Source organism: Macrobrachium nipponense, chromosome 7 (genome assembly GCF_015104395.2).
Source record: "Macrobrachium nipponense isolate FS-2020 chromosome 7, ASM1510439v2, whole genome shotgun sequence".
In the NCBI taxonomy this organism is placed as follows: domain Eukaryota; kingdom Metazoa; phylum Arthropoda; class Malacostraca; order Decapoda; family Palaemonidae; genus Macrobrachium; species Macrobrachium nipponense.
The window spans coordinates 77,032,500-77,042,499 of NC_061109.1; the positions used below are offsets into that span (position 1 = coordinate 77,032,500).

At 36.7% G+C, this 10,000-nt stretch overlaps 2 protein-coding genes across 3 annotated transcripts in view; both read left to right on the forward strand.

The window, feature by feature from the left end:
• Window positions 1–3,047, forward strand: part of LOC135217053 (threonine--tRNA ligase 1, cytoplasmic-like) — a 20,739-nt gene extending 17,692 nt beyond the window's left edge. For both annotated transcript variants that reach the window (XM_064252678.1, XM_064252679.1), the window contains exon 7: window positions 1,685–3,047. In XM_064252678.1, coding sequence (XP_064108748.1) covers window positions 1,685–2,874 — 1,190 coding nt within the window. In that variant the 3' untranslated portion in view covers window positions 2,875–3,047. The remainder of the gene's footprint in view (window positions 1–1,684) is intronic.
• Window positions 3,048–6,184: 3,137 nt separating this feature from the next.
• Window positions 6,185–10,000, forward strand: part of LOC135217330 (ras-related protein Rab-8A-like) — a 98,643-nt gene continuing 94,827 nt past the window's right edge. Inside the window, exon 1 of the mRNA XM_064253132.1 lies at window positions 6,185–6,461. Within this exon, the coding sequence (XP_064109202.1) occupies window positions 6,365–6,461 (97 nt within the window). The 5' untranslated portion in view covers window positions 6,185–6,364. The remainder of the gene's footprint in view (window positions 6,462–10,000) is intronic.

Below are 10,000 nucleotides of genomic sequence, written 5' to 3' on the forward strand. Positions count from 1 at the left end.
ACAAAATAAAATGAATTATTAGAAAAATCATGTTTAACATGGTAAAACTTAGGATTTGTCTTGTAAAAGAGGACAAAAAAAAGAAAAAAAAAATGGGTTGTAAATAATGTCTTTCAACTTCTGTGGAAGTAGGGAAAATTTTTCAGATTTTTTTTCATACATCTTGTGCATTTGCATTTTTTCCTCTTTCCACTGATGTGTTTTTTCTTAAATTAGATTATGCGGACCTCAAAGTTTGCCATGGCTGGGGTGCTGCATACTGTTTTATAGGGTGAAGCATCATTGTTGGCAAATGGCCAGGTGTTGCAGATATGATAGCCATTCATTAGTGAATTTATGGGCTTTAGAAGTATTGGCACCTCTTTCCTGCCCGATTCTTTCAAATCGAGGGCGCTTAATATTGCTTCTCTACTGGATCAATCTGTCCACCACCCCAAACCTGTTATTACTACTCCTGAGAAGCTATCCGTCCATTAAGGGTTGATGGACGGATACCCTCATATGAGTAACAAGAACAGGTTTGGAGTGGGGGGTGGATTCACTCATGGAGAGCGTCAGTATTGCGTGCCATCAATTTGGAGGAATTGGGGAGGAAAGAGGTTCCATTTCTTCTATGGCCCATAAATTTGCTTATGGCAACTTTTTTATTGGCTCAGATCGACGATTGTAGGCAGCTCACGAGTCGGTTTTGATCTTGACTTCACGAGGGCATGTTGTGCTTCTCTTTCTCCCATGACGTCTTTTTATTTATTTGCACATGAATAAACCCAGGGATTGTTGTTGCTTTTAGGTCTTATCATTTATTATATTATGTCAGTTATAATTGTAATTTTATAATTAAAAGTGCAAAGAAATATTAGAAAAAACATGTATAATCCAAAAGTGTTACTGTTTCTTAGATGTAAGTAAATTTACTTAATTATTTTACAAAAATATACTTAGAATTTGTTACTGATATTAGTTCTTATCTGTTATGATATTGTGTGAGCTGTAATTAAAATTTTACAAAATAAAATGAATTATTAGAAAAATCATGTTTAACATGGTAAAACTTAGGATTGTCTTGTAAAAGAGGCACAAAAAAAAATGGGTTGTAAATAATGTCTTTCAACTTCCTGTGGAAGTAGGGAAAATTTTTCAGATTTTTTTTCATACATCTTGTGCATTTGCATTTTTTCCTCTTTCCACTGATGTGTTTTTTCTTAAATTAGATTATGCGGACCTCAAAGTTTGCCATGGCTGGGGTGCTGCATACTGTTTTATAGGGTGAAGCATCATTGTTGGCAAATGGCCAGGTGTTGCAGAATAATGATATTGACAATAACAAGATAAAATACATTAAACCAATTGTTGGGGTGTGGTGTTCTTTCATCCAAAAAGAATGCCACAATGAAGTGATGTCCTACATTCATATTGGTCCCTCTCATATGACCCTTGAGTTCAGAAAATACAGAACATCATTTATGATCAAACATAATCCTGCATCTGTCAAGTAATGGAATCAAATCTTCAAAAGAAATTTTATTCATCCTTATATTCAGTTTATCCAATTGTTGAATATGTAAGAAGTTACAGTTTATTAAGTACAATGTGATAATGTATGATCATTAAAAACAAATTTCAACTTGGTGGTTGGGTTAAACTAATTAATAATTATAATAATCTTCTTTTATCTATCTTGCAGGTATCCAGCAGAAACTTTTCTTTTTCCATGAACTCAGTCCAGGAAGCTGTTTCTTCACTCCTCGTGGAGCATACATTTACAATACTCTGGTAGATTTCATTCGTGGCGAATACAGAAAGCGAGGATTCCAGGAAGTAATCTCCCCTAACATGTATAATACCAAGCTTTGGGAAACTTCAGGACACTGGCAGCATTATGCTGAAAATATGTTTTCTTTTGAAATTGAAAAGGAGAAATTTGCCTTAAAGCCCATGAACTGCCCAGGGCACTGCCTTATGTTTGCCAATACTTCTCGTTCATGGCGAGAGTTGCCACTTCGCATGGCTGACTTTGGTGTTCTTCACCGTAATGAACTTTCAGGTGCACTAACTGGTTTGACCAGAGTAAGAAGATTCCAGCAGGATGATGCTCATATTTTCTGCCCTCCAGAGATGATCAAGTCTGAGATTAAAGGCTGTTTAGAGTTTCTCTCTTCTGTTTACACTACTTTTGGGTTTGAGTTCTGTTTAAAGCTGTCAACTCGTCCTGAAAAGTACCTTGGTGAAATTGAAATGTGGAACCAAGCTGAAGATCAGCTCAGAGCTTCCCTTGATGAATTTGGATCTGAATGGAAACTCAACCCTGAAGATGGTGCCTTTTACGGTCCAAAGATTGATATCACTGTCACAGATGCACTGAGGCGCCAACACCAGTGTGCCACCATTCAACTAGACTTCCAACTTCCCATCCGCTTTGACCTGAATTATGTGTCAGAGACTGGAGAGAAGAAGCGACCAGTAATCATTCACAGGGCCATTCTGGGATCTGTCGAGCGTATGATTGCCATCCTTACAGAGTCCTTTGGTGGGAAGTGGCCATTTTGGCTGTCACCAAGGCAGTGTATGGTCATTCCTGTTGCCCCTCCTTTTGATGATTTTGCTATCAATGTTCAGAAGCAACTCTACGAGGCAGGTTTTCAGGCAGACTATGATACTGATCCTGGTGATACCATGAATAAGAAAATAAGAAATGCTCAGCTTGAACAGTATAACTTCATCTTTGTTGTTGGCGAAAAGGAAAAAGAAAACAACACTGTCAATGTACGCACTCGAGATAATAAAGTTCATGGTGAACATAGCATTGGAGACGTTATTAAAAAGTTATCCGCTCTGAAACAGAACTATGTTTTAAATTGGGAAGACTCATTTTAACCAGAATTGTTTGCGTAAATATTTTTATTTCTGATTGCATACTTTGTAGGCCCAGTATTCTATTTAACTTAAAATATATGGTTTCATATAATAATGATGAATGTTACATGGGAATATTTCCATAAGTTTTAAGTTATAACAAAATAAAAAAAAAAGTAAAGCACCTGCAACAAGATCTTTCTTGAACCTTACCCCTCTACTTCATGTATTCTCTTTGGAAAGGTGGTTCCCTACGTATTGAAGCGTGAATAATTTATAGAACTGTGATAAGAGCACACCTCAGTGAAGCTAGCGTTACTGTTTATATAATGATGCTGTGATGAAGAAGGTAATATGTTAGGAACAACAGTCTGGAAAAAAGTACAGATGAGGTGACAGAAATGATACTTGATGATGAAATATTGCACATTCAAAACTTTGATGAATCTTCAAATTTTATTCATTGCAGTTGATAACTGATGTATATAAACATAATACACAAGTATTTAATCTTTGGGTTACCAGTGTTTAAAGCACTGTTAGTACCGTATCCTCAGATTGTGGGTAAATGACCCCAACCTTAATTTTGTACGTGTTCATGTGGCACAAGCCATTAACCCACAAAGCAAATTAATTTTGAACTGTCCAGAATTCCTGGCTTGCATGTTCTGTTAGGAAAATCTTTTGTAATTTCTTATCCATGGCTTGAAAGGTCTTTAATGAATTCGTCACTTACTTTACTCTTGCTATTGGTGTGTGAGTGGTCATTTATTTTTTTTACAGTACTTACCATGTGTTACGCTTATATCTTTTATTTTCACAGAATATATTCCTAAGTTAATACAGATGTGTTAATTATGTGTCTTTTGTGTACTCATTTATGTGGAATTGTGTCTTTTAAAGTTTACAAACACTCCTAGATCTTACTTCCTTTGAACTTTGTACTTATTGGTGGGGATAAAATGGTTATAATTAGAATGATTTTTGTCTCATCAAAATCCTTCATGTAAGCTTAAGCACCCTTGAGTTGTTTGGCTTCTTCCTTCATAGATCATTGTTTCCATAACCTGCCAACACAAAATTCTGGATCTTTTTTCCTAGCTGCTCTCTGAACTAACACTATCTTTAAACTCCTTTAAATATTTTGACCTGGTAATACTGCTTGAGAGAGTGGGCCTCAGTGCCAACAACAAATAAAATTAAAAATTAAAAACACAAGTATATGCATGGAGGATCCTCACAGGTGGAAAGGTCAAGAGAGGTAATCCTAGCAAGGCTCCGTATAGGACACACAAAATTCTCGATTGGTCACTTAATGTCAACACCACATGCTGACCCAATAAAGTTTAACAGATGTCAAACACCCATGACAGTACAGCATTTGCTTGTTGAGTGCCCAAATTGGACCCAGCAAATATCTATTTATTTGCGGAATTCAAAAATTAAAAGTATTCTTGGTGAAAGCAAAGATTTTTCACTTAATAACCTAAATTTTTTAATCAAGACAGGTTTCTCAAATAGTCTTAAATTTTTTTTTATTTATTTATTTTTTTTTTTTCTCAGGATTAATCCCTGAGAATCAGCCCGAGAAGAGTCTACTTGAGACTCAGAGGTCTGGAAAAACTAAGCCCTATTAATATTAATAATACTGCTAGATCAGGTAAAGGAAGCCTTCCCTTCGTTTTGCTGCAGTTTCATGCTGAAGCAAATATCCCCAATCAAGTATTAAAAGAAGAAAATTCAATTATTTACTACAAACACCTTGGGATGGGCATAATTCACCTTCTGCATTACTCTAATCCAATTATAGCCACCATCTCGCCTCGCATCCTTCCAGATCCACGTCTAGAAGAATACAGGCAACCCCAAGTTCCTGTACATGTGCTGTCTGTAGGGTGGTAGCAGCCAGTGCTCCTCAATGTAGGCATTACTTAAGGTGCTTTGCAGCATCCCTTTGGCCCCCAGCTGCAACTCTCTCTCCCCGTAGAGAGGTTGTGCCGTCAGTACACCATGCGTCCAATGTAGGCATTACTTAAGCTTCTTTGCAGCGTCCCTGGCCCCTAGCCGCAATTATCATTCCTTTTACTGTAATACCTCTGTTCATATTCTCTTTCTTCCATCTTACTGTCCACCGTCTCCTAACAATTTACTTGTAGTGCAACTGGAGGTTTTACTCCTGTTACACCTTTCAAACCTTTGCTGTCAATTTCCGTTTCAGCGCTGAATGGCCTTAGTTGCCCCAGTGCTTGGCATTATGCCAAAGATCTATAAATCAACCCCTTTCATTCCTTTTACTGTACCTCTGTTCATTTTCTCTTTCTGTCATCTTGCTGTCCACCCTCTTGTAACAATCGATTCACAGTGCAATTGTGAGGTCTTTCTCCCTTACACCTTTCAAATTTCTGTTTCAGCGCTGAATGGCCTTAGTTGCCCCAGTGCTTGGCATAATGCATAAGATCTATAAATCAATCTACCTCACATTTGCAGTTTCCTTGCCCCCCTTCAAACTGGTGTCATACAAGTGTAAAGCATTCTAACAGAACACATAAATGTCACATCGACTATGAGAACAAACTTTAAACAGGAAATCTATAAGTACACACCATTGCCAAAATACTGTACTACACCTATAGTACTAGGGCGAAATAATGAAATACTACTCGCTTGCCACAACTACGGTATCTATCTGCAACAGAGGGCGAGAATTGCAGTAATGTGTTGGCATGAGTTGGTAAGTCAGACCATCTAGCAATATGAAGCAAAAAAACATGATGATAAAAGCAAATTTTGTAACCCACTTAATTAGTAATTATCTTTGCCAGAAATTGTTTCAACCGTGACTTCAGAAGGATCTTAAGGGTATTTTTTTTTTTACATTTATTACGTACAAAACGTTGGGAGTAGTATTATACAAAGTCTTCTTTGATCTTTGTCCAAAAATTATATTTCCACTTCCAAAGGTCTAGTTGGAAATCGCCTCTTTAGACGAAAATTGGTTCCCTTGAAAGCATGCCAATGGTGTTATTGCCATGTAAGGCTGCCTTATGACTTATTTAAAATTTTTAGGTAATTATAAAACTGTTGTATGATGCTTGAACAGTGGAGATACTAAATAATATCCTCTGTAGAGTGATCTAGCTGTTGTCCACAACTCATATCCAACAGAAGTAATAAACTGAGCAAGAGACTAATTCCATTGTTTTTCCGGTTATTTTTCCACTGTTAAACAAAGTTTTTTGGTGTGGCGAACGTTAACTGCATGATCTGACCATCCATGGCCCCCTGGACCACCCCTGATTCCCCGGCAATTGGGCACTAGCCGAGAGACTGTGGAGTTGATGTTACTGGGTGGTGAGAAGTGTTTTCAAATACGCTCATAGATGTTAATTTTCTGTATCCAGTCATAGGATAGTATGATCTCGTAATATGAGACGGCTGAACATATGACCTGTGAGTACTGCAGCTGCGGTTGAGGTGATTTTTGTAAAACTGCATAATCTAGTTTCGCGAGATGTTAATACTTAGGGTGTTTGGAAAGAAGAGTGAAACTGTTGCAGCCACGGAAGGCGATTCAAAAAGGATGGATAATTTTTCATATTTTGGTCAAGGTAAGGCTTTGTAGTTTGTTATAATCTCAGATGTTAGAGACAATGGGTTTCCCGGTTTAGAAAGAAATATAAGAGTTAGAGAAAGCCTAGTCACTTTTTTTCCATCTGTCCATCCGTCAGTGGGGTTTTAGCATGGTAACACTGCGTCCCGGGCTTTAAATAGTTACGCTATGTGTAAGTTTTAGGTAAATAAAAGGATATCTGGGTTTAAATTTGTAACTGGAAAATGTTTTAATAATTTACTGTATGTGAATTACACCGCTAATATTCGAAATAGGATATCATTTAAAGCCTGGGACGCAGTGTTACCATGCGCATACACCACAGGCAGATAGACAGATGAAAAAAAAAAAAAAAAACAGTATAGTCACTGTATTGACGGGGTCGCGCGTCATGAAGTTTATCAGCTGAAGTACTCTCATCTAACATTTTCACATATAACTACAAAAAGTCCCGAAGGATATGTATCATCAAAACATCACGATACTGTGTGTGTGGCATTTTCTAGAGTTTACATATTGGTGAAATTAGCCAGTCTGTGTTGATACATTTTTTTACATATTGGTGAAATAAGCCAGTCTGTGTAGATACATTTTTTTTAAGTGTCTGTTTTGAAGGAGTCGCAGATGTATGATAATCAGGACCAAAGTTTACGTACAGGCTTGTTTTGGATTTGAATTTCTGAGCCACAAGCGACTCGGTTTCTCGAGAACCATAACGATTATAATTCATTGACCATCCTCTCGGAAGTTGATAGAAAATGGAGCAGAAATCTCAGTAAAAGGTCACCTAAACATCCACAAGTTAACAAGGGACGTATGCGCTCTGTATCACAATTAAACTGTATTAGGCTTATGCAGTAGTTGTCAAATGAATGATTAATTGAAATTTGAACGAGAGATAGTTTGGCCCTCGCTTTTTGGTAACTGCCTTTGTTTGTGCTCGGAGCTCGTTCTTAGAACTTTTTAAAAGTGCGTAAGTCACCTAACGCGATGTAGACCTATTAGCCGGTGGTGATTATACAAATTCTGTATTGGAATGAAGCTGCTGTAATACCATGCTAAAACCCAAATCATGCTTGTCATAGTGCTTAATCCGTCCCTAATTGTGAAGGGTTTCAAATGAGCTTGCATAGTATGTCTTGGGAAGAGAAAGCGAAGGTTGACATTGAAATTAGACACCCAAGCTTGACTGCCCTATCGGAAACCAGTCAAAATTATTGGTTAAATTTTTTAGGAAATATCGTGGAAGAATCTGATTAGCACAGTCTTCACTAAATAAAGATTGGTGAATATTTTATCGTCGATACTGGGCGGACTTTCAGAAATTCAGACAATTTCGTATAGGGTGTGAGGACAATACATATTTGAGTGCTACTAGTATGATATCTACCGAGCTATTCGCGACCCACCAAAATTAGGATGCTATATTTACTAAACAACCCAATTAATGCCGACGGCAATTTACTTCCACAAACAATATACAAAACTATTTAGTCAAAAGTGAGGTACTTAACTAATTTGTATTACCAAAACAACCTATAATTTCATATTCCAGTCCATTCCATATTTGTTTAACATTAACAAGATAATGTTATAGTTATAATACTAGATGTTTCTTTTATCACACCTAAGAATCAAATATAAAGAAAAGTAAACACATCCTTGTTGGGATAATTAATCCTGATGCGATGTATATTTCAGGATTGCGGAAGTATTTGTAGGTATGTATGAGGTTATATTTTTTTTATTGTAAATTTATACATCCATATACATATTTTTACATTGTAATCTCATGTACAATATAGTCTTTGCACAGTATACGTATGCTCTATAAAAGACTACAATATGTGGTTAACCCACAACATAAAAAATACATCAGTGTGGGTTATATTAGAACATGTTGATAAGATGCTCTCCCGGTACAAATAACTGCATTTGTTAAATTACGTGTACGCATCTTTCAACTCTGGTGCAATATTGCCCATTTTCCCCAGTTGGTTTGTCTCCTTCCAGCGTATATAGGCCTACCGTCCCCTCCCCCCTTCTCTCCAAAAAAAAAAAAAAAAAAAAAATTGCTTCATCATCAATACTCCCATTTAACAGTTGCAGATGTATCCAAACGTTTAATATTTGTCTTTTGTGAAGGTATTTTGATCGATGTTAAACCAGCCTCGTCATCTTCCAAAGTTCTTTGTCTGTCACGAGGGCAATGTAATGTTTATAAAAGTACGTTTACAGATTGCCTGAACAATTGCGTTCTCTTCGTAATTAAGGTAAGGTAATGTATTAGTTATAGTTATTTCCTTTCTTACTTTGTTCATTAACTTGCAGATACTCTTTCGATACACGTGATATTCGAGAGTAATTTGTATATAATGAGTGCGTCTGACTTTATTACCGGTTACGATAGTGATAACGATTTCGAATAGTTCGGCACGAGGTGAATTTTCTCAAAATCGAGTTCACATTGTAGCTACATATTATGAAACCCAAACATTTGCTTGAATAAGTAACAGAGAAAAGGAAATGTAATCCATAACTATAAAGATATACAAGAAATCGGTGCATGTGAGAAAAATTTGGCCAGAAAAATATTCCATCTAACGAAAATCGTATCATTATGGGCGGAAGGAATAAACCAAGGAATTGTCTCTGGCGCGAAGCATTGTGTAATTACAATTCATTTTTATGAGCGCTTATCATTGGGGAGCAAAATGGTCCTATCGTCCAGTCATCCGATAATTGGAATGCCGAACTGAAAATGGTGATATTAAAGGATTGGGATAGTTCAGAATGACAGGTTTTCTTTTTAGTCGAGATGTCTGTACGAGCATTTATAATCGGGGTCCCAGGATGGTAAGGATTCCTGTAATACGGTCGGTGACAGACCCCGTATTCTCTCTCTCTCTCTCTCTCTCTCTCTCTCTCTCTCTCTCTCTCTCTCTCTCGTTTCCCCCTTCGCATACCTCTCATAATAACCAGCATCCTATTTCTTTTAAGAGCCTGAATGGTACTAAGTCATTTCCCTCTGTCGTTTCTTTCACATTCTTGAGATATGCGCTCTCAATTTTATTTATTTATTTATTCACTAAACGTGACAGAGTAGCATTGTTACAAAAGGATGATGCTAATAATTATACTAATTATCAGACTAGCATTGTTACGTAAGGGTGATGCAGGTAATAATAGGATTTATCATCCGGTGTAATTTTGTTTTTATTAGTCGTTCTTTCTGATGTTTTCAGAAGGATGTGATAATTCATGTAACCTCTTTATCTCGAGAGAATCCGTTATATAGCCACAAGGCAACATTCGGTTTATGCTACACTTTGCAGTAGAAATTAACCATGAAAAAAGATTGTTGGGAATCTATAATAATAATACTAGCATGAAAGACAAAAAATAGGAATCCTTCTCTGTAAATGCAACTCAGAGTATCGACCATTTCTGCTCCAAAGACTACCTGTACCAGAGTGTCCTTGACTGAAATATATCTTTGGAGTGTCACAACGATTTAATTTAGGTCCTATTTTATTA